At 48.1% G+C, this 27,395-nt stretch overlaps 1 protein-coding gene across 6 annotated transcripts; it reads left to right on the forward strand.

Moving 5' to 3' along the window:
• Positions 1-12,306: 12,306 nt before the first annotated feature.
• Positions 12,307-25,222, forward strand: LOC122374445. Of its 6 annotated transcripts, XM_043353212.1 has the most exons (8): positions 16,923-16,965; positions 17,399-19,431; positions 20,470-20,577; positions 21,146-21,279; positions 21,531-21,691; positions 22,139-22,312; positions 24,598-24,749; positions 25,112-25,222. In XM_043353212.1, the coding sequence occupies exons 1-3, from the start codon at positions 16,933-16,935 to the stop codon at positions 20,480-20,482; spliced, it is 2,079 nt and encodes a 692-aa protein (XP_043209147.1). In that variant the 5' UTR covers positions 16,923-16,932; the 3' UTR covers positions 20,483-20,577; positions 21,146-21,279; positions 21,531-21,691; positions 22,139-22,312; positions 24,598-24,749; positions 25,112-25,222. The 6 variants fall into 6 exon arrangements, with proteins under 6 accessions (XP_043209151.1, XP_043209150.1, XP_043209152.1 ...); XM_043353215.1 differs by lacking the exons at positions 16,923-16,965; positions 24,598-24,749; positions 25,112-25,222 and adding exons at positions 15,083-15,103; positions 23,043-23,382 and having other exon boundaries at positions 17,117-19,431; XM_043353214.1 differs by lacking the exons at positions 16,923-16,965; positions 24,598-24,749; positions 25,112-25,222 and adding exons at positions 15,422-15,499; positions 23,043-23,382 and having other exon boundaries at positions 17,117-19,431.
• Positions 25,223-27,395: the final 2,173 nt, after the last annotated feature.

The raw sequence follows: 27,395 nt of genomic DNA on the forward strand, positions 1-27,395 counted from the left end.
AGTTTACCTCACCCAAACAAAAAGTACATCATTCGACGCGCCTGAGAGAGGCGAACACGATGCTGGCAAAATCGCGGCTCTGCGGCCGTTTTTTGCGAAGTTATTCACCAAAAACGGAACCGTGTCTTGAGGCACTTGACCTGACCTCAGAGGTCACCGGTTGACCTAGAACCTTAAAATCGGGTATCGATCTCTGCGTCTTGTAACGGCGCACACGCTCGTTTTTCCGCGACGCGCTAGCTCAACCTGGGGCGCAACGGCGAGGGGGGTCGTACCCACCCCCGCCCCCTCGGCCGGCGCGTTTGTAGAAAACCTATAGGTCCGGTCCGGCGAGGGTTAAACTGGCCTCTGATGGCCCAGACCGACCTCTAAAAGTCCCACACCGGCCTCTGATAGTCAATCAGCCCAGTTGCAGTGGTCGCTGATATAAAACCTCTTAAAAACGTTATAGGTCTGGCTGAGCCTAGCTGGGCCGTTCATGCTGATTTTTATAGGTATATTGAAAAGACTCGCTTTGCACGTTTCACACTTGCTCGTAATGAAAAAGTTGCTGGATGCCTCTGGAATTTGCATGGGTGCCAACGGCTGTGGAGGACATGGGAACGCGTCCATCAGTTTGAGTTTATGGACGGGAGTCTCCCTGAAATTTTAACCAATTTTGTTTTTGTTTTTGTCTCGATCTTTTTTTTTAATCTCTGATCATGTTTGCGAAAACAAAGTGGCCGAAATCCGAGGAGAAATCGGATTTTGGGGGTAGGTTAGGTTTTGGACCTCTGGGACCTTGGCCCCCCCCCACTTTCGAAAACGTTCCTACGCCTATGCATACGCAGAGTTATAACCTCAAAAATTAAAATCCAGCTTTCGCAGATGGACAATTCCGCAATAGGCCAAAAATGCCTCGCTGGCACAGTTTGCTCAAGATCCGGTACAAGGCATCCGGTATACATACATATAAGGCGTGAACAGTAAAAATAATCCCCTTTTGAGCGCTCCATACGGACAGTTTACGACCGCGCCGGCGTGCGGCGAACTGCGATCGGACAGCTAGGGCCTTAGGAACATATTTATCATAATAAACAGGTGTAATGCCTCGGATTTTCCCCGTGATACCAGGCTTGATGTCTCCGGGATTAGTTTTTGACGAATCTGTGGACAGATTCTTGGCACTAGTCGGATTAAAACCCAAAATGTTTCCAGGAAACCATTATCTGTCGAACGGCGGAGGATCATAGCACTGAAGTCGAACTAACCTTTCTGGGTTGATGTTTGAGAGATAACAAAATACTAGCGTAATCGTAAACTGAGGCTGTCAAGTGAATTTGTGGGATCATTTCTCCAGAAACAAGTGCAACCCATTTCGGCGTAAGGGAATGATATAAAGCGTATCTACTGGCCGTTGCTAGACACATTTCAAATGATACACAAGCTGAAAACCATATTCTTCCTTAGATGGACATATTGATACAGAAAAAGAGAAACTGCCAGCTCAGCAACAGGAAAACATTTACACAAGTCAAGAAATTCACATAACCCTAACAGGATTCTCACTAAACTGTTAAACAGCGTTGGTGGGCTCGAATCAACTGCAACAAGCTAGGACAAAGCACCAGCTGACACGCAACATACAAATGACATTCATTTCCTTAATTAAACCAGTTTTCTTGCATACACAATAGTCCATTGAAAGCACCTGACAACTATGAGCCACTCCGGTATGACAAAGTGCCGTCGCACCCCAGCACCGCCCAATGCCTACGTAACTTTCGCCGAATGCGGTAACATCATTGGTCGCACCATTGTTCTGTATTTGCGACAGTGAGGCTGTCATTGCACGTCGCGAAACCTGCCATGGATTGCCAAAAGGGCCTGCAATGGTTTGTCTTAAGATCCACTACGGCAAGTTGCGAGATCTGAAGCGGCTCACCATGAACATGTGAGGGCCCGCCACGGGACCTACCGCGAGTCGTTACGGAACTGCAATTGATCACCCAAACCCTGCCGCGAAATACCCAGACCAGCAACGGTTCGACACGAGACCCGCGGAGGCTCGCCACAGGACCACGAACCTGCAATGGCTTGCCTACAGCGATGGCTCGCCACGGACCTGTCGCGGCCGTATCTTGGCCGAATCTGTACCAGGCGCCGAGGGCGACGCAACGAAAAATGGCCACTTCATTTGGCCCCACTTTCCTGTCCACCTAAGGCTGGCCGCCGAGACGGGGGCGGCGCTGGTAACTGGACACGACCTCTGTTAAACATCAGCAGACGTTTTTCACCCGGCCGTTAACACCATGCCAGTGCCGAACAGGACATCCTGCATGGCGCTCCACTACCCAGCTGATGACACAGAGGACGTCTTTGGCAGTTTTTCACGTGCCTACAAGGATGCGATTTACCTGTTGTTTTCTGCCCAATTAAGTCCATCGTCCTAGTGTCAGTTACGCAAGTGGGCAACGTTTCCCGGTTGTGGCCAGCCAGTACGGGTGATCACCAACCGGGAAAACGTGTCTGCCGATCGCCGCAGACGGGCAAAAATCGGCGGATCGATACCCGCTAAGGCCAAAGTACTTTTTCGACCGCAGCCTCAAGTAAGACTGTCGTGAAGGCAGCCGGGGCACCGCAAAACGGTACCACCAGCCACTGCCGGCCCGGGGATTGGACAATACCTGGTACGGTCACTAGCAGGTGACATGACCACATGCAATCTATTTATTGGTAGGAAATGTATACCACAGACAAGATGTATTGGATCGACAGGGTTGTCAAAGCTCACGGTAAAGGAATATGGCGTCGGGAGCCGGGATATTGTGTATTGCCATGCAGCACATACGACCTCGTATCAATGCGCCTAATAGATCTATTATTATCATAACTACAATGAAAAAAGGTTTAATAAAACGGAAGCCCGGTCGTCAGTAGAAAAAATCTACTGCAATTGCAGAAAAGCACAAAATCACTGGAAGGAAGGAGTTTTCTTTTTCTTTTTATTTGTTCTAGAAAGACCCAAACCCCTAAGCCAATATTGAATAATACGCGTCATATTGTACGCATTTACGCGTCGCTGATTCACAGGTTGACGTTGAGCAGATCATATCAGCCAGCTGAGGTCCGGGACTATTTCTAGCCATGCGCCATGACCTCGACACATCCCCCGTGATTAACTACCAGAAATCCCGCTCCAAGGCGAGAGCAATATCACCTTCCCAGCGCCAAATCGGAGCCGCGGAAGGGCGCCGGATGCCCATTTCGGGTCGCTCGATCCGCACCGTTCACACGTCCCGGAGAACACGAGACGCAGCTGGCAGCATGTCGCGCCGGCCGCGACACGACAGCGGCGCTGTTCCGACGATTTGTCAGCGTGTGCACACCCGCGCGCGATGGCAGTTCTTTCCTTCCTGGGAGTCGGCACGCGCGCTCCTGCCGTCACTGACCGCCATCCCGGACATCAGACACGTGGCAATGTCACGCCCGTCGCGTTACACCATCAAGGTGGTTATCTGGGAGCGTGACACTGCCGGACGCGTGGTCTAACGAGGCACCTACCCAGGATGGACGATCTTTCGCGGAAGGTAGTTGGCCGGGACAATGAACATTACCCAACAGAAGCTGAGACATGACACATTTCTCTATTTGAGCTGCACAACGCTCCACGCTCTTACCGAACAAGGACTCGACTTTTCCCAGATCATCTATCTCTCCACCTAATTCTCCCGCCCAGAGCGCCCTCCTTTTAGGCCACCGACACCGACCCAGCCTCGGGGCCCATAGCTCATCAGGGCGCTGAACGGCGTACAGCAGGCCGTGGAAAACCCCGCGACAGAGCCCACTGAGAGAGCCCATACCGCCGCCGCCGGTCGGCCGACAGCGACACCAGGATCCGCCGAGTTATAGTGCGCGCCACGGTAGCAATCAGAGAGCCAGGAACGCGGCCGGCGCGGCGCATTGTAGTCGCTTTAGCAGCTCCCGCGGCAGCTGGGAATCCCGCCCAATGTAGCGCGGTGGGCGGCCCAGAGCGACGGCTGCTGAGTGTCGGCGGTGTCGGTGGCAGGGAGGGTGGTCACTGTCCGTCATGGACAGCTCGTAATCGGAGTTGACTCCACGGACAAAAGACAAAAGACCAAAGAAAAGTAGAGAAATGGATGGTCTAGATTTAGGTCCAGAATCATAAAAACCGAGCTATCGAAAATAAAATCGGAAGCAAAATAAAGACGGTGTGTGACAAGACTAGCATATAAAGAAAACTTCAAAATCAGGAGCAGGTGGTGGATGGAGAAAGTGGCGCTGGTTGACAAATTATCAACCATTTCTGACGAATCGAAAATAAAGAAGCTCAATAACTCTTCTCCCATTCAACTCCAGATTTATCTCCACTAATCAGTTACCTCCGAAGCCGTGGGTAGGAAAAGCCTGCGAAAAAGGTACCGCCTCACTAGACGCCCAATGCCACCCCAAACTCGGCATCGCAGCACCATCCCGGTCCCGGATGTAGCCGACAGGTGACGAAGCATGCCGCCCATCGCCCAGAGACCCGCCGTACTGCGCACATCTCCAGGCGGCACGGGCCGCCCTCCATCGACACCTTCAGCACGGGCGGCGGCGGCTCGAGCGGGGGCGGGGGCGGCGGCGTGCCGCATCCTGCTCGAAATGGTCCCAATTCGCCGAACAGATCAAGAGCGACGGGGCCGACGGCCCCTGGGCCACTGCGCAGTCTACAGCGAGGTCGGCGAGGGCGTCGGCGGACCCGCCCGCCCCTCCTCGCCGAGAGACCACGCCCACTTTTCGGTGCAGAGCACAGGCGGGGCCGCGCCGGCGGTGTGATTCATCCCAAATAAGTCCCGCTCACGACTTACAATATTGCATCACGAGTTCCGGTTGTACGGCGCCGCGACCGTTTCGTTTGACGGAACGTCCACATGCCAAGGCGCGATCAGACGCATCAGTCTGTAGATGCTGACACGCTTGCCATTTGAGCTGGCACGCTGAGTGACCATCCGTGTTCCCTGCTCAGCTCAGCAGCGAGCTGTGAGGGCCGGTATCCGCGTTCGACACGGCGGGCACAGCTCTCAGGGAAAGCCAGGAAAATCCACGGCGTGTCTACAGACGAGTGCCAATGGCAGCAGCGCCGATACTATAGCGGTCCACGCCCAGTGACCGACGTGTGTCGGGCAGTCACGGCTTTCAGTCAACATGACGCAAGGCCGTCTGTCGTCAGTGATGTAGGCGCGTATGTATCAGTGATGTAGGCGCGTAGGTCATGTGGAGGCGGTCCACGTAACGTGTGCTTTGTTTGAGTGGCGTGAGTTTGACAAAGAAACACGCAAGCTTTGTGTAAGGACACTTCAACGTTCAGTAAAAATTGATAACGCAAGCATGGATCATGATGGAAAAAGAGATAAGTCCCTTCCAAGATAAAATATATCGCGATGAAATAAAAAAGTTAGCACGTGGCCAATTAGTTTTTACAGCCACAATGACATCAGACGAAGAGATGACACAATTACAAATGTCCATTGGAAAATAAAAACAGAAATATCACAAGCTGAGCTCATCGTTGTTGGACATAAAGTTAATTGCTGTTAGCGTTAGCATTGCAAGCCCATCGTCACCTACCACACCACCAGCAGCGGTAGCAGTTGGCAGCAAGGACTTTGCCCTTGAGACCTTACCCACTGTCGATAAACGTTAGGCACTGTCGGTTGACAAGCGGCTGCAGCCGTCAGGTCGATTATGAATTCCATCCGATCATTCTGGAATACGGAGCCACACGCACAGCTGCAGTCTCCGAGCCGGGCTGAGCGGCGGCCGACCGAATCGGGCGCCGCAGACTCGGTCAGGTCCCCGACAGAATCGTCTCCGGTCAGTCGACATCCTGATGGCAGCGGCAGATAACGGCGCTGACCGGTGCTGAGCACAGCTGTGCGCCGGTGTCGGCACACATTGCGACCTCACGACCCGCCTGGGGTGGCAGTGGCCGGCAGCAGCCGGAGGAGCATCCGCTTCCAATCCCCCGAAGGGCCGGCACGGCCGGGATCGCTCTGATCGTGCCCCAGTCCAGTACCCGCCGCACGGCGCAGGAAGTCGCCTCCCGGCTCATTGCAGACATGGAAAAACGGCACAGAACGTGCACCGCACCGGCGCAAACCTTTGAAGTCGTGCTATAAACGACACCAAGAGCGGGCAGTGGGCACGATAGGAAACAATCCACTGAAAATCCGCAAGCAGCACTCCTCGGAAGCTTTTGTTGGACGTTTACTTCCTACCCACTTATTTCTACGGCGCAATTTCAAAGCATCCGCGCCTGAACAATACGCTCACAGGTAGTTTTTCCACCTTCCTGGACCCGTTATGCGGCGCTGGACCGTTCGCGGCGCCCCTTTCAAGTCGATCGGCACATCCGCCAGCTGCGTTTGTAGTTGGTGTCACCGGTGTCGGCTGTCGGTGAGACCCGTGTCGGACGTGTCAAACACCGTGTCACCCGGGTTTGACAGCGGCGGGTCGCTCCGGAGCAGACCGAGCGGCTCCGACCTCCGCGAGATCCGGCTCGGGACAGCGCTGGTGTTCCTATATGTCACCCGTCTGTGTCGATCGAGGCAGGGCGGATGAGTCAGCCAAAGGTAGGTATTTTGCGTGTCATGCGACACGCTAATGGTGCGGGTTTGCCATCTATTAATTTCGCTTGTAAAAAGTTTTAAAAGCTTAGATTGATGACAGCATCAAAGAAATGATTATCAAGAGTTAGCTGATAAGCTGGGCTGGTCCGACAAATCAGGATACATGTTCAAATTTGATGTAAGTGATGCAACACCGTTCTGTATTTTGAGCTCGTGGAAACCAGTGACCAAAAGAAATTATCCGTTTTTGTTTGCGTTTCATAAAGAGTCACCTAGAACAACAGGGCACACAATGCTATCCACTGGTTATCAGATGAGCCGACATGCAACGTCCACTGCTAACATTCGCCACATCAGATACGGCAGAACAGCACCATTTTCGTCGGCCGCCAATGCATTGGCAAAGGCACACTCACGGATCTAGGTATCCGTACCTACTCAGAAGCATGCTAATCCACTTCACGTCTAGGTCAAATCCTGCTTGTCAGCATGAACCATAAAACCCCATCCGCATTTTTATCACAAACTGCTTCAATCCGAACTCTCCGAAAACCTGGCAATCAATCACTCGACCGGCTGTCCAATCGGACAGCGCTCGCAACTCGCATTCCACTTTCTCTGCTTGTATCGCAACTGTGCATGGCCGACATCCTAACAGTTCTAATGGGTGAAACCCGCCGCGGGTGTGCACCTCACGGCGAGCCAGGGCGGCCGCAGCCCGGGGGTTGGCACGACCCGAGAGAAACCAACCCTCCGTTCATCGGCATGGCTCCACTTTAAGGAAAAGGGCCACCTTCGTGAAATATGAAGATATCGTTGTTTTTCATTTTGACATTATTATTTTTCATTTTCTTTTTAAAACTGGTGCCAGAAGTGCACAATTCGCGAAAAAGTATTTAAAACTATTTAACATATTGGTACTATGTTGATACTCTCTACGGTACCTACTGTATGATGGCATAGCGATGACGTCACACTCAAGCCAATCAGCGTTCAGAAGACAGACTCGTCGGATTGTGTCAGATAAGCTGATTGGTTAAAGCTGAGCTGGTTGGAGCTGATTGGTGAAAAACCAAAGCCTCGCCGCGGGTGGCTGTATTGTCGGATAAGAACGCATTCCTGGGATAAGAACGCATTCCTGGCGTATTTTCTTTTAAAATTGCCGATAACTACGAATGGAGGCCGAAATCGGCCGTAAGGAGGTAGACAGATAGGTTTTCGGACACGGGCTACAAGATGGCTATCTCAGTTTCAATCCCCATGTTAAAGGTGGCCCTTTTCCTTTAACGACGGGTCGTGGGAGAAAGAGAACATCGGTGGCGTTTACACCACGAGAGGCGAGGTGGTTGGTAACTGGCACGGAGGAACTGAGTAGGTATTGGGTTGACCTGCGTAGAATAATTCGCGATCACGGATTGGCCAATAGCCGGCAGCACTTTGTCAAGGTCAACTGGGAGAGTGGAGCTACGAGTACTCTGGAATAGGTCAGAAGCGCTGAGATGGCCAAAACGTAAGCACAGTTGTCTTGTTATTGTAAACATTTCGAGTCAAGCATACTCGATGTGCGCTGACAGCTCTACAGAATGCTTTCGATTTGTCACTGATTTTCGTTTCCGACGTTTAGCTGGTTGGCCCTTCGCTAGCGTCAGCTGTTCGATGCTGAAGGTAACTAAGAAAAACAGCTTCTATAAGCATATGCTGTGTGCGTTCACGCTTCTATCAAACTGTTATCAAACGGTCTTAAAATGTAGACCTAGCTTTTACCTCAAAACAGCTGTTGCGTATGCAAGCCCGCTGTCTCCCTTTATCGTTTCATAACACCTGTCAAGTAATTACAAATGTCGGATGACGCATTAAACGCTCGGTATATCATCCCTGAATGACTGCAGCTCCACAATGACCACACGTCTGCCACGTACTCGCCATAAAAATGCGGACGCATGTCCAACACCCGGCTGGGCGGCCTGGCGACGTTAGTCATACCCAGCCGACCACATCCTCAGGGGGCAGTGCAGAGCGTGTTCCGTTTATGTTCCCTGTCAGCTGGGGTGTCACCCGCTGTGTCACGCCGGGCAGCGGGATCACAGTCGGAATAGGAGTCAAAATCAGCACGCAGATCTATCAGATCAGTGACAAGAGCGATGGGGTTCAGACAAGCAAGTGCCTATCCAGGTGCTCAGTTCAGTGCCCGATCGGGTATTCAGCTAGGCTTAATTCCAGTGACAAAGCCGGAGTAAAATCCAGCCTTCAGCCTAAAGTTTAGGCGAACGTTCAGTTAGGTGCTCAGTAAAATCCCTGTTCAGCACCCAATCTTAGCTTCAGTTGAGAAGCCATTCGGCGTCCTGCCAGCATCTTTCGCCCAGTACCCAGCGTCTCAGAGACCGATGGTCGGCGACCTGTTCCCAGCCCAGCGATCAGCTCAGTGTCCGATCGCCCTTGTCCGTCGTCCTAGGTCCGAGCAGACCTTGTCAGATCAGCCGATCATCCGGCTCCCAGCGGCACCAGACAGTCTGTGCTTTCTCCCGAGCGGGCCCAGCACGACATCCCGTACCGACCGACCCGATCCAATCGTGCAGCCTCCGTGACTCAGCCCGCTCGGAGCACGACTGCGCTGCCCCCGAACGCTCGCCGTGCGCCTCCCGAGCGGAGAGACCGGCCCGGCAGCGAGCGGTCGACGCAGCACGGCGCTACGCCGAGCGCCGTAGCCGGATCTGCCGTACTCGGTGTCACGACCCCTCCAGGGAGGGCCGCGGCAGAGAGACGGAGAGTTGGCGGTCAGCGACCGACCTGACCCCGGACACGGCTCGAGAGAAACCCGCTGGCTGTGAGCGCACCAGCGCGGCGCCGCAGAGGGGCGCGCGCGCACCTACTCCGAGGAGTCTGGCTGAAGTGTGCCGTGAGTGGATCGATTATGATAGAGGAAACCCGGAGATGGAAGTTGTTCATAAGAGAGAAATCAGGGTCGAAGGCTAGCATAGCTATGAAAGTTGGTAAATCTGTATCGGTTACATACGCCATTGAATTACAAAATTGATCACCAGTTGCCAAGAGGATGACTTCATCCTGTTGTGACTTAACACCTGGTCAGTCAAGCCACTCTGTAGATGGAACCATCTTTCAAACAGGACAACAAAGAACGACGTCGCCCATCGTTCCAGGAACCAGCCGACTCTGACCGACAGCCAAACAACACGGGAGTACGAGCCGATAGCGGCGCGCGGCGGCCCTCTGAGCTCCCGCTGCCAGGTGAGCCCAGCCGGAGCCAACTCGTGACCGAGCTCTGTGTAATACCGAGTGACACACTGTGTCAACAACGACTACAAGCCTCCGGCTGGTCGTCCAAGAACGCCCGACAGAGCCACCGGCGATCCACGACATTGAGCCCGTCCGTGACCCGCCTCCACCGCCGCCGCCGGACGGACAGGTATCGAGTCGGGAGATTCGCAGGAATCCGCAGCGCCCCCGATCGGAGATCTGCACGGCTGGCGATCTCGCTCCATTCAGGTGGCTTTTACTGGCTCAGGGGGCGGGTCACGTCGTGTCGGTATACACGATGGCATGCGTCGATATCTCTCGAGGCAGCATGCTCCTCCGAACCGGCCGTTCGGCCAATACCGAGAGTTCGAACCGAACGGAAGCAGCCCCCGGGGTTGTGTCATGAAGCGGACCAATAACACGATACCGTAAGGTGGGGCTATTTGAGACAGTGGGGCTATTTGAGACAGTATTTAAAATTACTATAAAATAAAAACCACTTAAAATTTATGCTTAATTTTTTGCTCAGGTGATTTACTGCTCGATTCCACACCTCCCTGAGCAAAAATATCACACAAAAATCAAACGATCTTCATTTTATAGCGATTTTAAATACTGTCTCAAATAGCCCCACTGTCTCAAATAGCCCCACTTTACGGTACACGACTAGGTTACATCCGTGAACATATGTTATCGCTCTCCGGACCTCTTTATAAACACGATATAATTCATTTAAAGCATATAGATCCTATTCAGTCGAAATGAGCCGGTCAACACGATTAACCTCTTCGCACCAGTGTTCTACAGAAGGCGTGTTCCAATGCACTGATATCTGTTCTGCTGAATACAGTGGGCATGTCGCCTCAATCTCTGAACCCGGAACTGTGATGAGCGTTTACACACGACCAACTAGGACTTCGGTCTAATCAGCCACCACGGCGCTGCCAAAGCGAAGATGAAAGTGAAAGATACCAATTAATTACCACACAATGGGGCCGAAAGCAGTGTTGACTCAGCGCGAGGCGCTCATGCCATGCATGCAATGCGAGGAACAGGTAAAGGCATGCCGACTGTTTTGTTAGTAGGTGTTGTAGAATCGCAAGGGCATTTAATAGCATGTGAAATGTGAATATATGCATGACTCAGCTTATCTTGAAAAGTTCCTATTTGACAAATGAAGTGATTAAGAGGAAAATAATTCATTTCAACAGCGCCTTACGAATACCTAAGAATACGCAATATTTCAATATGACATGACGATAATATGTATATTCACGATAACTGCACCCTACTGAAAAAAACTGATTTTACCAGTGCGTTATTAATTTCTCCGGTAAACACCTGCATTCGACAAGACCACAGAGGTAACCGTGACCTCCGGTGTTGATCACCACCGATGACGCTCGATGACGTCGACCGGAGTCCGATGCCGTCCGCGAAGCCGGCAGTGAAAAATGGACACCGATCACGCGCCAGAGGATGCCCCATCACTAATGCCGCATTCTTCAGTGCCATGTCACGGATGTGATTAGTCTCGATGGGCCAGCCCTTCGCTACCGTCGGATCAGAGCCTGACGAGGCTGTAGACTTACTCTTATGAAGCTGAAGTCACTAATTGGAAAGCTCAGTAGCCACAGTGGACGTCAGTTGCCCAGGTATCAGTAACGCCAAGACACCAGGGTAGCCAGTGGCCGATCGCCGAAAAGAGTCGCCGATAGACCAATGGTTAGTACCTAGTGTTTCAGTGACCAGTGACGACATGGAACATCGAGCGTCCGTTGTGGGTGCGACGACCACACACAATCTGTTCTTTATAAAACCGCCAGCTGGGAGATCCCAGAACTGGGGGGCGCCCTGGGTGACGCGAGTGCACAGCCCAGATCACGAGACGATCAAGGGCGGCGCCACCGTGGGGGCAGTGGGGGCAGACTGCCCCCACTGACAGGAGGCCGTGGGGGCAAGACTATGTTTTTGCCCCCACAAAATTTGGCTGATGTTGAAAAGCGAACAAAAGACCTGTGGAATATTCATGATAGGTAGGTACTATAGGATGTGATGATGCAAACAAGGCTACAAAACTATGGTAATTTTGAATGACAACATCTAGGAGCAAGGTGCTCCTGGATTCTGCAGATCGGGGTACACTCGGGGGCAGATTGATGTTCTACAACTCTTTATCCACCGGGTTCCTATGGCTCAGCATTGGCAGCAGCCGCCTGGTACCGGTACACTGTAAAAAAAGTTTACAAACTACCGTGTTAATTGCTCAACAAAAAGATAGTATTAAGGCACACAAAAGCTGAAGATAGCAATGAGGTTAGTAAACGGTTTGTATGTAAGCACATTTATTTGTGGTAAACAAACATATAAGTTACAAAACTAAGCCAAGGTGTGTCAACTAGTGGTGTGTCAGCAAGCACTATGCGTGTTTTATACACTATATGCCACACTTACGCAAAACGTGTTTTCGAACAAACTATACATAGCAGGGGACACTAACATACGACCTTTTGTACAACATGTACCTTTGTGCTAAAACACACTTGAAGTTATTTGACAACTGCGGTGCAACTGCGTCACGTCCGCCATGTTTTTTTCGGCGCGCGTCCTTTGGCTTGTGCGGCTTGTGCTGTGTCCGCGTCGTGCGGGTCTCTGATGGTGAGTAAGGTGTTGCCAGATATAAATTTGATGTAATTATGCTTCTGTGTTGTATGCCTTGAATTTTGTCAATCGATTTATCTTTATTCGGTGCTAGTGATAACCGTGATGATGCAATGAATGTTGTGTGAATGAGGGACAGCATTATGACCACCAACTGTATCTTAGCAAAATATAGGTTAAAATATAGGAATTCTATAGGTTATTACTGAGGTTACTAGGTTGCTGTAGATTATACTTTGATACAGCCCCCTAATTATTTAATTGCACATGAATAAGGTGGCCCAGTAAGACAAACCCGACAACTACGTCTAAGGACAACTCTAGTAAGATCTGTCTAACGCATTTCAGGTGGCCTTGCAGTCATAGGATAACCTTTATTGGGCAAAAACTGCCCATTTTTGTCCACCTAAAAATATTTTTTATTTAAAATTTCTTTACGTTCTTTCCTGTTCAGTGAAAGTTGAAATGGGCATCATTTTCTGAAATTTATTGGTAGGGTCCCAAATGATAATTTTTGCAACATTAGCATGGGAGTTGCAACTTGCCACATTCTCAAAATGACTGGTGAGAGTCAATTTAATTCAGGAAACAGGTTAACTCCCCTGGTTCCGCCAGTGTATAGCTGGAATGGAACTTGCATATAAAGGCAATCATTTAAGTATTCGGTTCCAAGGTACAGGGGTGGCAGAAGGTGAAGCACAACAGGGGAATGTGCCACACAAAATTGTGGCTGGGGCACCATGGGTCGAAATTTCCAATAGTACCTTACCTTTCCGCTGTGGCTAGATTAGTTATATCTATTGATTAATGTTAACCAATGGTGTTAACTTCAATAACCACCTAAAATAGCTAGAAAATTTACACCTAAACCAAATTATGAACACTGATGGGTATAGGCACATAGCTCGGACAAAATATAACCAAACCTAACCAGACCTAACCTAACCTTACCTAACCTAACCTAAACTAACAAAACCTAACCTAAACTTACCAAAAATACACCTACAACCTACATTGGCAACCGAAAGCTACTTGTGCCGTTATTGAAAGTAGACTAAATTAACTAATAACAGGAAAATCAGCATTTAATTAGCTTTTTGATGTTTGCAAATAACTAACAATGATATTTCACATCGAAAAACACCTATACTATACCTACATTATTACTAATGTTGGAACAGGTACCGTTGGAACTTTTCACTGACACCCGACATTTAAAGAAGAGCATATGGAATGGAAGATGAGTTACCGCATTATTGCAGATAAAATTGTTAACATTGATTTTCTTCTATGGGGGTTTCAATTCTTGGGGATGCTTTTCTATGCGAGAATTAGATATTTACTTTGCCCTTACATCCTGAGGTGCCTTCCGCGGTCCGCCAGTGGCCCGGGAACGTTTGAAAAGTTGAGGGGGCAGGTTAAAAAGTTGAGGGGGCAAAAGTTAAAACTCAAAAGTTCTATATTTCTTTCTTTCCATGCAACGCCATAAGGCTAATGTTGAATTTTCCTGAAAGTTGGAGGGGCGCTGCCCCTCCAGTCCAAAAGTGGGAGGGGCAAATGCACCTGCTGTCCCTCCTCTTCCCAGGCCTATGCCTTCTGCTGCTGCAGCTTAGACATGTAGTTTAACTACCCACTGACTAAGAATGCAGTTCACATTGCCTTACTTTAATGGATCACAAGGTGAAACTCTTGTTTATCACTTGTCTAGATATTAAGTAATCCAGATACTTTTGATATCGATCAATAGAGCAGCTCACACTTAGTGTGTGCTGTAAAATCTGACATGGGAGATGTGTTAGGCAAGGGAAAAGCAAATATTTTAGGCCCACCCCACTTCAGTTGGGAAAACAGTAATATGTTCCTTTTTTTAAAGCTTCTAGCAGCGGCGACGCCACGGTGCAACGTCTGGAGGGGACATTGACCATTTTGGAGGGGACGAGGACCATTTCAAGTCGATTCTTTCCATGCAACGCCATAGGCGTAATGTTAAAATCTTTAAACAGTGGAGGGGACGAGATCCCCTCCATCCCCCCCCCCCCCCTGTGGCGACGCCCTTGGCTTCTAGGGTGGCCACTAAAAACTTACATTCCGAAGTGAATTTCGGCTCACTTCGGCTAGTGCAGAGGCGGGCAGAGGCATTCAGCGTTATGCGTCATGTAGCCACTTCGTCATATCCCGGACGTCACAGATCAGCTTTCGTAGCCAAGATACCTATAAGAAACTTCGTAGCCGCCGTTTCTAGTCGGAATGTAAATTGGCGGAAATGGCCAAGATAGGCCAAGGTGAAGGAGTTTATGCCCTGGTTTATGGCGGGCAGCATTTTTGGAAATCTAGAATAAAAATTACGATTTTTTATTTGAAACAAATAATGTGGGTTACACTGTAGGTTTTTGGGCAAGTCACTGTAGTATGAATCAACAAATTATCTTCCAAAAATAGCAAGAATGCAAAGCTCTCCGGGTTACCTTGGCCGTTTTTCCGCCTATTATATTTGGGCTATCTCGGCATTTTCGACACTACCGCGGGTAACTACTGGCCGCTTGACCGGAGATAGGCCTGTTTATCTTTAAGAATCAGTAAAAAAGGAGATTTGTTTGTACAGTGGCTTGCAAAATTAATTTTTGATAAGTAAATCCCTGGCCTAAGACCTATCCCTTTTCGCAACTAGCGAGTAGACCGCATCATCAAACATCCGTAGGTTGTAGTTTAGATATAGTTAGGTTAGGTAAGGTTCTGTTAAGTCTGGTTTAAATATGTTTATTAGTCCCATTTTACTGTTTAAACGACATTTAATAGTATATTTCATAGTTTTACTGATATTTCCTTTTTGGTCTTATGACGTCATTATTGCCCACACATTGCATATGTAGTATTTTCTTTTGTGAGTCATTTCATCCTTGATTAGGCGCGCATTGTTGGCATGACCCCGTTACGAGAAGATTTCAATTTTTGTCGATTTTTATATATTTTAGGTGAGTTAGTTATCAAAGTGTTTAATTTTTGATGTTCTGTGAATAATTGAAAGCCATCAAAGTGTGATCTAATGCACTGAAAGCCATAGGTGTGGGAACAGGGGGGGGGGGGACGGCCGGGCCATGGCCCAGGCCACCCACCTTTCAGCTACGTTACAATCAGATCGGATACTCAGCTCGACTTGCCCCCCCCCCCAAACACACTTCTCAAAACGTCCCTACACCTATGCTGAAAGCCATTTTTGGAGGGTGGTGTTATTTTCCAAAATTTGACAAGGCCTTTTCCGTCCCGATTTATGGAAGTTTCATCCCTATTTTTGGAAAATGCCCTTCTATTTTTGGAAGAGCATACTAAAAAAATGGAAGCTTCCAAAAATGAAACAGATGGCCACTGCCACTGTTTACCCAACTGATTTCCAGTCTGCAAAACATGGCAGGGAGCTCGACAAGATTTTCAGGGCAGACAAAGTCCTGCCCCGAATCAGAATGCTGAGTCCAGGGGTAGCCCAATTCCTGCCCCTAATGATGCAAATAATGTAATGATATTATGATGTAGGAAGCAGTGAGAAGCTGAGAAAATCACTTCCGTCAATTTTTTAAACTTCTGCACCAGATTTTCCTGCTTCTGCCCCAGTATTCCGGAAACCTGCCCCTATTTCTGCCCCGACCTGCGGTGTCTGCCCAGACAAGATCTCGTCGAAGAATGCCACATTTTGCAGACTGGACCAGGACTGATTTAGTGTGGTGATCACCCAGCTATATCACTATTGTTAGCAGGATGATTGGTGTACCTACCTATGTATGGATGGATGTATGGATCAACTTCATGATTTGCCAGCTGATTTGGTTATCAGTATTGTGATCAGCCAGCTGACAGCCTTTTCAAAAAGTTGTTCAGCCAGCTGACTGCATAATCATTTTCATGATAAACCATAGGGCTGTTCGGGTGCTGCAAAATATTTTGCGCGACTGTGACATCACACTTGTATGATGTCACTGCCCATCCCGTCGAGCAAAATCTTTCGCAGAACGCACCGAACACCTCAACATATTTTGCGCGAGACAATCGTGCCGCTCCATTCCAGCAAGCAGCGACGTAATAACTAATGAAAAACTTCACCAACCCATTTCCAATTTATGCACCGACAAAATAACACCAAACACTGCATAAATTCACTAGTTAACACTGCACACTTCGCCACTGTACGTTGTCTGCGCCAAGTCTGCACCACTTTTGCCTCCTGCATCCTGAAATTTTAGGATGCGCGAAGCTGAAAGATTTTGCAGATGCCGATGTCACACATGTGACGTCATACGGTGGTGGGCGGAGCATAAGGCCTGAAAGTTCCCTACTGCGCATGCATGCTGCAAAATTTTACAATAGGATGTGCGGGCCGAACAGCCCTCATCATGGAGGGCATCTTTTCCTTATCATGTTTTTGATTGTGTTTGGGATCTGGCTACAGGTGACATAACCTTTGTGAAATTTTGTGATTTTCCAAAAGTGCTGCAAAATAGGCGTAAAATGATCACATTTGTGATTAATCACATTTGTGATTTCCTCCCCGTAGTTTGCCCAACTGAATCATAAGTCATAACAGGCTTTCCTCTTTTCAGGCAACTGTAGAAGTGGTTCTGCGTTGTACAGTTCCATTATGTCTGTTTTCTTCTAGCTCAATTGCTTTGTTTTGTCAGCATATCAATAACCACTTCAAGGATAAATCTGAGAACTGCAACTTATTTCTCTGTCCGCGTTGTACACAAGGGTTCACAACTGGACGTTACTGGCTGAGACATTATGAAAGAACCCATGCTGTCAAGCAAAGTACGTCACAGTCGCACAAAGAGAAAGGAAGGCAAAGTCTGGAGGAGTCACCTTCAATCAGTACTCATTGTCAGGAAGAAGCTGAGGTTGAGACTGAGGCCTGGTGCTTGGATGATCAGGGTGAGAAAGGCTCTACAGCAAAAACTGAAGACAGTAGCCGGGAGAAAATAGCACGTTTCTTGCTTCGATTGCAATGTGAGCATGGGATGTCACGGGCTGCAACATCTTTCGTGGCTAGTGAGATAGGAGAAATCGTCGACACCGCTCTTAAGGAGCAGAATGAGAGCAGAGCATCAAAGTCGTCTTCAGTTAAGCAGGCTTGTGAAGAGTTTGCAAGCGAGTATAAATTGAGCAAATTCTGCCATGAGGAGCTCTGCTACATTGCACCTACGACTCAGATCCTTACCACAGGGGGTGGTGAATTCCAATCCAGCTATCAGTATGTGGATGTCAAGAAACAGCTGACAAGTCTCTTGGAAAATGGCAGGCTGGAAAACTGCAAACGGGACAGATTGGTCAAGCTTGTGCTCTACTTTGATGAATTTGGTGTGTGTAACCCTCTGCGGAAGAAAGCATCTGATTATAGTCTGGGTGGTTGCTATTTTGCGGTCGATGAGGGCTTGTCAATGTCGGTGCTGAGTGACATTCATCTCCTCCTACTATGTCCTACAAAGCTCATCAAGCTTCATGGTTTGAACACAGTCATGAAGCCTGTGACAGATTCCCTGTGTGACCTCTTGAACAATGGCCTGGATACTTGTGGCACTCATTTTGATATCAAAGTGGAGTTTGTGTGTGGTGACAACCTGGGAGTGCATAAGATGGCGGGCTTCCAGGAATCATTTTCGTCAGGGCAGCGACCATGCCGAACATGCCACGCCACAAATGAGGACTTTGGTACAAAGCTCACAGAGCAAGAGCTGACCCTTCGTACTGAGGAGGAGTACCAAGAAGAGCTGAACATGTGTGAGAATGGAGACAATGAGGAATCACGAAAAGCATTTGGTATCAACTCAAAATGTGTGTTTGATGAGCTGAAAGACTTTAAGGTCACAGAGATGTTTCCACCAGATATCGCGCACGATCTGTTTGAAAGTGGCGTAGTCAATCATTCCTTGGCTCTGGTGCTATCATACCTGATTTTTCAAATCAAACTCTTCACATTCGCCTCAGTTCAAAAGGCTATGAAATCCTTCTCATATGCGAGAGTCGACAAAGCGAACACTCCTCCCATGCTTCAAGCAAAGGGGCGCAAAGTGCTCGTCAAAGGCACTTTCAGTCAGTGCTGGACTTTCCTCCGAGTTCTCCCTTTCATGATCGGTCCACTGGTCCCACCAGATCAAAAGGCGTGGCTTCTTGTGACCGGTTTGCTTTCTCTTGTACAACTCATTTGTGCTCCACGTATGGACGGTGAAATTCTTGCAAGAATGCAACCTTCAGTAGAGCAGTGGCTGCGTGAGTTCTGTGGAATGTTCCCGGACTTCAAAATCAAGCCGAAGTTCCACTACTTATTACATTACCGGCACTGGGCAGCACAAATTGGTTCCTTGAGGAAAGCTTGGACTATGCGTTTTGAAGCTAAACACCAGCAGTTCAAGATCTACGCATCTCGAGCACACAACACCAAGAACATTTGTAAAACCCTGGCAGTGCGACATCAAGAAGCGGTAGCTGCATGCGAAGGAAAGCAAAAGAAGATGATGGGGAAGAAATGCAAGCCATGCCTAGTTACAGGTGCATTCGGATGGGAGGTGGATGACCGAGCTACGTACACCAAGATGGCAGTGCTTGCGGGACAGAAGTACTGCGTCGATGATGTGCTGATCGTGAGAAACCCGGCTGCTTCAAGCTCAGAGAGCTGTGATCTTCTTCGCGTAGCATATTTTCAGTTTGATGCAGTAAACCATGTCAAAATCATCGGTGACGTCTTGAGGGCGCTTTCGTTTGATGAGCACTATATGGCATACCGTGTGACTAAGGGCGAGATGATGATGATCCCTTCTGCTTGGATTTTTGACCCCACTCCGCTGGCTACTTATTCAGTGCAGACCGCAAAATACGTGCCCCTCAGGTACCAGATACCAGGTCTCCGAATCACCTCTGAAAGGTGAGTAATCTGTGCATTTTGCTTCAATTTGAAGTATCAGATTTACTGCGAACTCGCGACTGCTTGTATTGAGCAGTATTGCAGCTATTTGCTTCGCTGTTATGGCTATTGTGAGTGCAAACTTACACTCACTCGGGTCTTACACTGGCTCTGATATCTGACATGTAGCTAGCGGCCAGTTATGTGGCTTCCACGCGTCCATGGGGTGAAACTGTTGCATGAACGCACGTGCACACACCGCCCCTATATCTCGGGAACGGATGAGGCGATTGTGCTCAAATTTGCTACGAAGGTAGAGACTGATCCGACATGCAGCTTCGACAACACTGGGGGCGTCACTGCACGTGCTTACCCCACCTCCTTCGAGCCGGGTCTTGGCTTGAATAGATTCGAGGTTAATTGCTGAATCTTTTTTGAGGATGGAGATGCTAGTTCGGAGCATTGTGTTACATATGATGATGAAGATGATTAGCCAGATGCTCATTATTTAGGATCAAAATTGATAGAATAGTTGTATTACGTTTCACCCACGGGGCTTCTTCGGATACATATGACAAACATATGTATCCGAAGAAGCCCCGTGGGTGAAACGTAATACAACTATTCTATCAATTTTGATCCTAAATAATGAGCATCTGGCTAATCATCTTCATCATCATAATTGCTGAATCTCCAGTCGTTAACTTCTATCCGACATGACGCGTGTAAAATACTCTGCAAAACCTCTCTTTTGCTCGGTCGTGCACCGCCCAGAAGGCGTTATATGGTTATAAAACGTCGTTTTCAGCGTTCTGGATGACATTCAGAATCGGCATTGTCTCAGCTTTTCAAATAAGCTATGTCTGTCTTTTAGGATTGGGATACCCGATGTTATCCAACCACCCGTGAAGTGAGCTGTGCAACCCACGTGTCTAATGTGTGCGTAAATAGTAAACCATGTGCTGTTTCGCTTGCTGTTTCACCCACTCCATGGCTATCGATGATTTTAGGACATTGTAGTTAGATAATTAATGTAACCACTTGTCATATTTTTTTCAGCGGTCAACGATGAAGGCGCTAGTAAACCATCGAAGTGCTGCGCGCGTCTTCGAATTCGAGTCTGTCCTGGACCTTGTTCAAAAGGTTCGAGCGTTCTTCGGTCTGCAGGTTAGTATATTGTTTGTTTGTTTGTTTGTTTGTTTGTTTGTTTGTTTTTTTTTTTTTTTTGAAGAGTGACGGAATAATTTTAGTTAACGGTGGGACTCAATGTCGTGTTTCAAGTAAAAGGCTGAAATAACGTTTTTTTTTTGCTCACAGACCTTAAATATAGTACCTAATAGTATTTTGTACTATATTTTAAGGTCTGTGAGCAAAATAATGACATTAAAAAAAACATTTATTTACACAATTTGTTTAAGGTAATGCAAAGCCATATACCTACGTAAACCATAATGTTAAGCTGCTGAACGAGGCTCAGATTGAAAATAGGCTGATGTGTTGGAAATACATAGTCTATCTCAAATGCAACATCAACCATTTACAGCAGCTGTTGTCAGTAGTCTAACAGGAAAGAGAAGAGTGCAACCAAAGGCTCTATGATTATGCGTAATGATTGAGTATGAAAATGTCGGATGTGTTTGCCTATCATTTCCATCCCCCTCTCCACCTTGGAGCGACTAATGTGTGTGGTCTACTCCCGACCTGGCTACGAATGAGGTACATGTTTTGTCCCCAGGGTGGCGAGTGGGATCTGGAGATCTATGATGACGACTGGTCCTCGTGGGTCCTGCTGAATGAGGAAGATGCGATAACTGGTGTTCGGCCTCGCATCAGGACCGTCATGCGTGGCGATCTGGTTGTTCTTGAAAGGTAGGACATCGATCTCTGTTAAGTTAGGTTGTTTTGAGAAATAAAATGTTGCTTATGCAGAATGCAGTTATAAAACTCTAAAAGAAAAAAAAACGCCCATAATCATTTGCAACTGAATTTGCTCAGTTGCGTTCGTAAGTATTGAACAAGCTCGGCCTATGAATGTTTGCGTAGTTGGAAATTGTCCTGAAAAAAAAATATGTTATCCTAATCTGGTATTGTATCAAACATCTTCTCTCATCCATTTTCAGCACTGGGACGACATCCACTTCGTCAGTGGTGGTTTCGCAGCTGGATGCACCGGAGCCTCCAACGTCGCCCGAACTCCGTCGATCAGGGGAAGACGCAGAGATCCGGCCGAAGTCGGGAAGCGACGCTCGGCCGAATCTCAACAAACCGCAGGAGTGTCTCGGTGAGTCGTCAGGCTGACTTTGTCTTTATGCGTTTGGAATTAAACCTTTCAGCGCTTGTTTAAGCGGGTGTGTGAGTTTTCATCGTTATTTCTACATTTATTTAATCGAATGAACCACAGGCCTCTATAAACCTCAAGAGTTCTATGAATGAATCTGTATGAAAAGTTACGTACTTTATATATTGTTAGTAGATCGACAGTCTTCCTTCCCGCGGATCGCTGCGCCGAACCGTGCCACCCAATCCCAGCTTGTCCACCAGTTTGGTTGCCTGTTGCCAAAATGCTCCTCAGACAGGTGACCACTGGCACTGACATCTATTCCGATCGCGAGGATAGACTATACTGCGCCGCGGCAAGACTTCGACTGTGGTGACTAGGCGCAGTAGGCGGTCTCTGGTGCGGCGACCCACCAGTTACTAATGCCATTTCGGTTCGTTTTCTTCGCAGGATGGATACTATGGAAGTCCTGGATGCCATGGAAGTGATCCGGTTTGACGACAGCCAGCTGAGACCTGGACTCCTCGAAAAGCTTCGAAGCAAAAAGCCCGGCTCACCTCTGACCAGGACGGAGTGGAGCGAAGTGACGACAGTCATCGTGACGTTCGAGAAAGCTTGTAACAGGTATCATCCCCGTAGATAACGTGGTGTTGTTGTAGCGCGGGTTGAGGACATTGAAGTTAACATAAAATACTATTATCATGCATTTTTTTGGTACATTTTTATTCAGCCCTAGCCGTAACCCGCGCCGGGCCGGTACTCCATTTGTAACACAGCGGGCCGCGGAGCAGGGGGTTTACACCCCCCGTCTAACTCGACTCCTGAGCATCGTTGAGACAAGCGATAGGCGGCGTTCGAAAGAGCGTTAAAAACCAGTAGGAAAGTATTTTGGTCATGTTTTGGTCAGACCAAAAACTAGGTCACCAGAGGTCACCGAGGAAAAAATGTTCTTTTTTACTTTTGATAGTTTTTCTTCAATAACTTTTGATCCAGAAAAGATAGAGGCATAATTCGCACGCCATTGTTCTCAGCTCGTCAAGGCGCGTTGAATGATATATAATATGACCTCAAAAGGTCAAGTTGAAAAGTTGACCTCAGGGCAAGGTTCATCTCATTCGATGCGCATTGACGAGACAAACACAATAATCGTCGAACGGAGTTTATCTCAATTCAATCAAAAGTTATTGCACAAAAACCGCTTGTGACCTCAGGTGACCTCGGATGACCCAGTGACACCTTCCTGCCTTCCACCTTTATGTCGGTTTTACTGTCTCGTGTGGTGTGCTTTCATGTTTACATATTCCTTTAAATGATGTCTTATGTCTATGCCTTGCCCTGAAAACTCCTGTTCTAGCGTCTCCAAGTCGTTAAGCTCTCCCATGCCCTTTCTTTTTCCAAGCGTCCTGAACCTTACTCATGCTCGGTACATGGAGCTGGCTGACCGCGCCCTTGTTCAATGGCCGGCGCTGCACTTTGGGTGCAGCCCGAAACAGGCACTGGTAAGCACTTATTGCGTTGCTGTTTGATTCCATCAACTAATAGAAAATGACATCGGTCCAGGTCCGGGACAGTTCGTGAACTTATCTAATCGAACTCAGCTGAATATACTGAACGGAGGCACTTAGTCACCATGTCCTGAATTGGAAAATAGGTAATTGAACTGAACCTCAAGTAAAGTCGATCTGAATGAACTGAACTGAGCGTTTGCGAACTGCTCCGGCCCTGGATCTGGCCATTTGTATGTATATTCAGGGCTGCGGAGTCGACCAAATTTTAGCGACTCCGACTCCGACTACGACTCCGTCTTGAAAAAATCGACTCCGACTCCAACTCCGACTCCGACCCGCCCTACTTTGACATACCTGCATGACCAATGTTTCTAAATATGGGCGGCTTCTTCGCACTGGTTTAAATGCGGAACAATAGTGGCTAATTTGGAATTAAACTAAACTTCACTTCAAAATTAGTTTTCAAGTTTATTTCCTAACCGCGCTGGGGTGGGGGTTTGAACCACTTTCGCCTTTGGGGTAAGGTGGGAGTCAGAAGACCTCCCCCACTCCCTGTCCGTTCAACTTGAAATCCAAGAGGACTAGAAAGACGAGACAAAAGCAAACGAAAGCTCGTAATGAATACTTGCGAAAGTGCTCTTTGGACATTGCCAGATAAATGTCCCTGTATGTCGGAAATTATATGGGCTATATAGCCACAAAGAGAATAATTCAACAGCTCTTGCGACCCTATTCAACCGTTTTGCATTCAGTTAACGGTTCGGGCTCCGAATGTCTTGTAAGGTCAGCTTGTAAGGTCAATGTGTTGGTCAACATCGCGACAGAGAAGGAAAATATTAAAAATGTGCTGAAACCGACTCCGACTCCGGCCCGGAGTCGGAGTCGGTGAAAAATTATCGACTCCGACTCCGACTCCGGCCAAAACTACCGACTCCGGTCGACTCCGACTCCGACTCCGCAGCACTGGATATATGCATAATTATCCATGTATGTATGTATGTATGTGCTATACTATGAAGTATATGTTTGTATGTATGTAAATATGTATGTCTGCATGTGAGGGTTGCAGAGTCAATGTGTTTTTGAGTGACTCCGATTCCGATTCCGACCCTTCGGAATTGTCTCCGACTGCGGAATCAACTCTCACTTGATGACTAGTTAAAGTCAGCATCACAAACGCATAAGGATCAGCTTCATGTGCTTGAAATGCGTGCCTTATATGGTATTGGCAAAGGACAAAGGTTATAAAGTCTACGAGTAATTACGGAGTCGAAGTACCATTTAGTTCAGCCTCCGTGTGAACCATGCATTGCCTCTATATACCAGCTGCAGTGGATGTTGAACGCCTTAACGTTACATCTACCCTTGGTTGTAATTTATGCACTGCTTTTCCTGTCTCAGTCGCAGGTCAAAGCAAAAAATACAATGGCGCGTAAGGAATGAGAAGCGACGAGACGACGGAAGTGATGCCGAACTCCAAGCGTCATCAAAGAGGTTGTCACGCGGAAAAACATTCAAGGGATCGCGATATGAAGGATTCGAAGGCTACAAGGGTAAGCATTGTGCATTGTGAAATGCAAGACAGCGATGTAGTATGATGTAGTACATGTGATGATAAGCGACTAGTGGTGAATTTTGCCTTCTGCAAGCTTTGCATTGCATATATTAAAGGTAGTGTGCCACTTTGCATTGGCCATATGAAGTTATTGGCATGGGCGAAGAGAGCGGTCTCTCTCTCTCTCTCTCTCTCTCTCTCTCTCTCTCTCTCTCTTCTCTCTCGCTCTTCGCTCGCTCTCGCTCTCTCGCTCTCTCTCTCTCTCTCTCTCTCTCTCTCTCTCTCCTCTCTCTCCCCTCTCCCCCTCCTCCCCCTCCTCCTCCCCGCTGGCTCTAACATTTCGTATGAACATTTCGACAGAGTACCTTCCGCCTATGCCGGAGGAAGACGTTCAGCATCTGAGAAACCGCCTCTTGAAGCATCTACACGAGGCTAACCTGACGAGCGAAGGCAAAGCTGAGCGAGAGGCCTGATCAACTCGACGTTCGCAGACAGGCGCAGGCATGTGGTGACGCTCCGCACCAGCATGCGCAAGCTTTTGGAGCTGTATCCAATCTTGCGGAACCCAGACGAAGTAAGTACTAAGTATGCCTTGGAAGTTGTAAAATTGTCATTATATTCCTACTCTCTAATTCCATAAAATGTCCCTGGTGTTGCATCGTTTCGGCTTTTATTCGTCGCCACCATAGCTTTCTGACGTTTTCTCATCCATGGAGGATTCTATAATATGACTTAACTGTCCTCTAATTATATTGTTGATGCCGGTTGTTCCAGATCTGGCGTGAGCTGGCCAAACTGGAGGGGGAGACGGAGTCGTCTAAGCTTGGTGACTACAGGCGCCGCCTGAGCGACTTTCTCACGCCATCCAACTGATCACAGAATGTCAAGGTAAATACGGTAAACCATTCACGTCAACTATTGCCCCCCCCCCCATTACGACCATGCAAGATTGCTGCCGAACTAATAACCTATGGGCGACGTGAGACACGTCTCTGCTCATTACTTTCAAATCTAGTACCTAGCAGATGAATGAAAATTAAATTCAAAATACTACTCTGACTTGTGTCGTGTGCTTTGTGCATTGTTTATCCTTGTTTTCAAAACGCTCTTAACTAGTTAGGTTTAAGCGTGCAAATTACTCTGTGACGCCTGTTTCTCTCGCTCGCTCTTTCATCGCCATGAGGTGGCATCACGGCTGTTTATTTGATCGAATTAACAGTGATATGGTCAAAAAGCAGCCAGCTAGTTCAGTATGCGTTTCATAAACGTGACACCTCTTGGGCTCGTTCGTTCATCGCCGAACAGGTGTTATACTGACATTTGTGCTGTTATACTTCAGCGACCTTTATTGGATTGGCGAATCACTTGATCCTTGACCTGACGACCAGACCAGTTTTCACATGACCAGGTGAAAACTGACCTCCCCCCCCCCCAAAAAAAAAATAGATATCAAAATTTGTGTTGTTAGCGGCATGGTCTCGAAATTCGAGGCCTTGGTGGCATTTTATACGATATCCGTGAGATCGGAAGAACTCAAGCAGCTAGCAAGTAGCAGTGTTATACTGTTAGAGGTAAATATCAGTCTGAAATTTACCTCTATTTCAGACACCGACTGCGTCGAGTCTCTCTACTACCTAGACGCGAACCCACGAGGACATCTTTGAGGGATCAGGAAGCGCGCCGCACTACCAGGTCAACGACGACGGGTCCATCGGCCTTTCGTCGAGGGGGTCTGCTTGACAAGGTCGGGGACCGGAGCAGCAAGGCTGATCCTGCTTCTGTGGGCAGCGATTTTCCCAGTGTTCAACCAGAAGTGCCCGTGTCTAAGGCTAAGAACGCTCTGATATTTATCACGGTGAACATCTTTGAAAAGGGGGGCAACCAAACTCTTTCCAACCGTGTCCTGGGACGAGTCCAGCGTCTCAAGCAGCTCTGTGCGTAGCTCTGTGAGTAGCTTAGAACGGAACCTGAGAACGGAACGCCTTGCCGCTCGGCTGTTAACACTTTCAAACCGTGTGACACGTCCAGCGTCTCGAGCAGCTCTGTGAGGTAGCTGAGCACAGAACTTGATACGGAATGCCTTTTCCGCTCGGCAGTTAACCTTCGAACCGCGCCCTGGGACATGTCCAGAGTCTCAAGCATCTCTGTGCGTAGCTCTGTCCTATAGCTTAGAACGTAACTTTAGAACGGAGCGCCTTTGCCGCTCGGCAGTTTCCTACAGAAGATTACTTTTTTAGGTTCATTTTTAGTACAATAAGAGAATATTACTGTTTGCAGTTGTAAGCTTGCTGAAAGGAGCTTGAATGCAGTTTTGAATAAACATGTTTGATGAGTTTACGATTCGTTTTTTTTTGAGGGGGGGGCGGCTGTGAAAAGAGGTGACTAACACGCACATTAGTTAAGTTACACGCCTGTTCTCAAAAATGCATTTAGTTTATTAACACGCACAGCTTAGTTAGCTAACACGCAATATGTGTGTTTTGCGTACACGCATATAGCTAGTGAAAAGTGGCCGTGTGACAAACACATGTGTTACCTAACACGTCTGTAGTTATTAACAAAACACACCGATGATAGTCAATAAACACGCTTACACGGCTTATCTTAGTAACCTGGCAAATATTCGAAAACTAGGAGGTGTGTT

This window comes from Amphibalanus amphitrite, unplaced genomic scaffold (assembly GCF_019059575.1).
Source record: "Amphibalanus amphitrite isolate SeventyFive unplaced genomic scaffold, NRLGWU_Aamphi_draft 001658F_arrow, whole genome shotgun sequence".
In the NCBI taxonomy this organism is placed as follows: domain Eukaryota; kingdom Metazoa; phylum Arthropoda; class Thecostraca; order Balanomorpha; family Balanidae; genus Amphibalanus; species Amphibalanus amphitrite.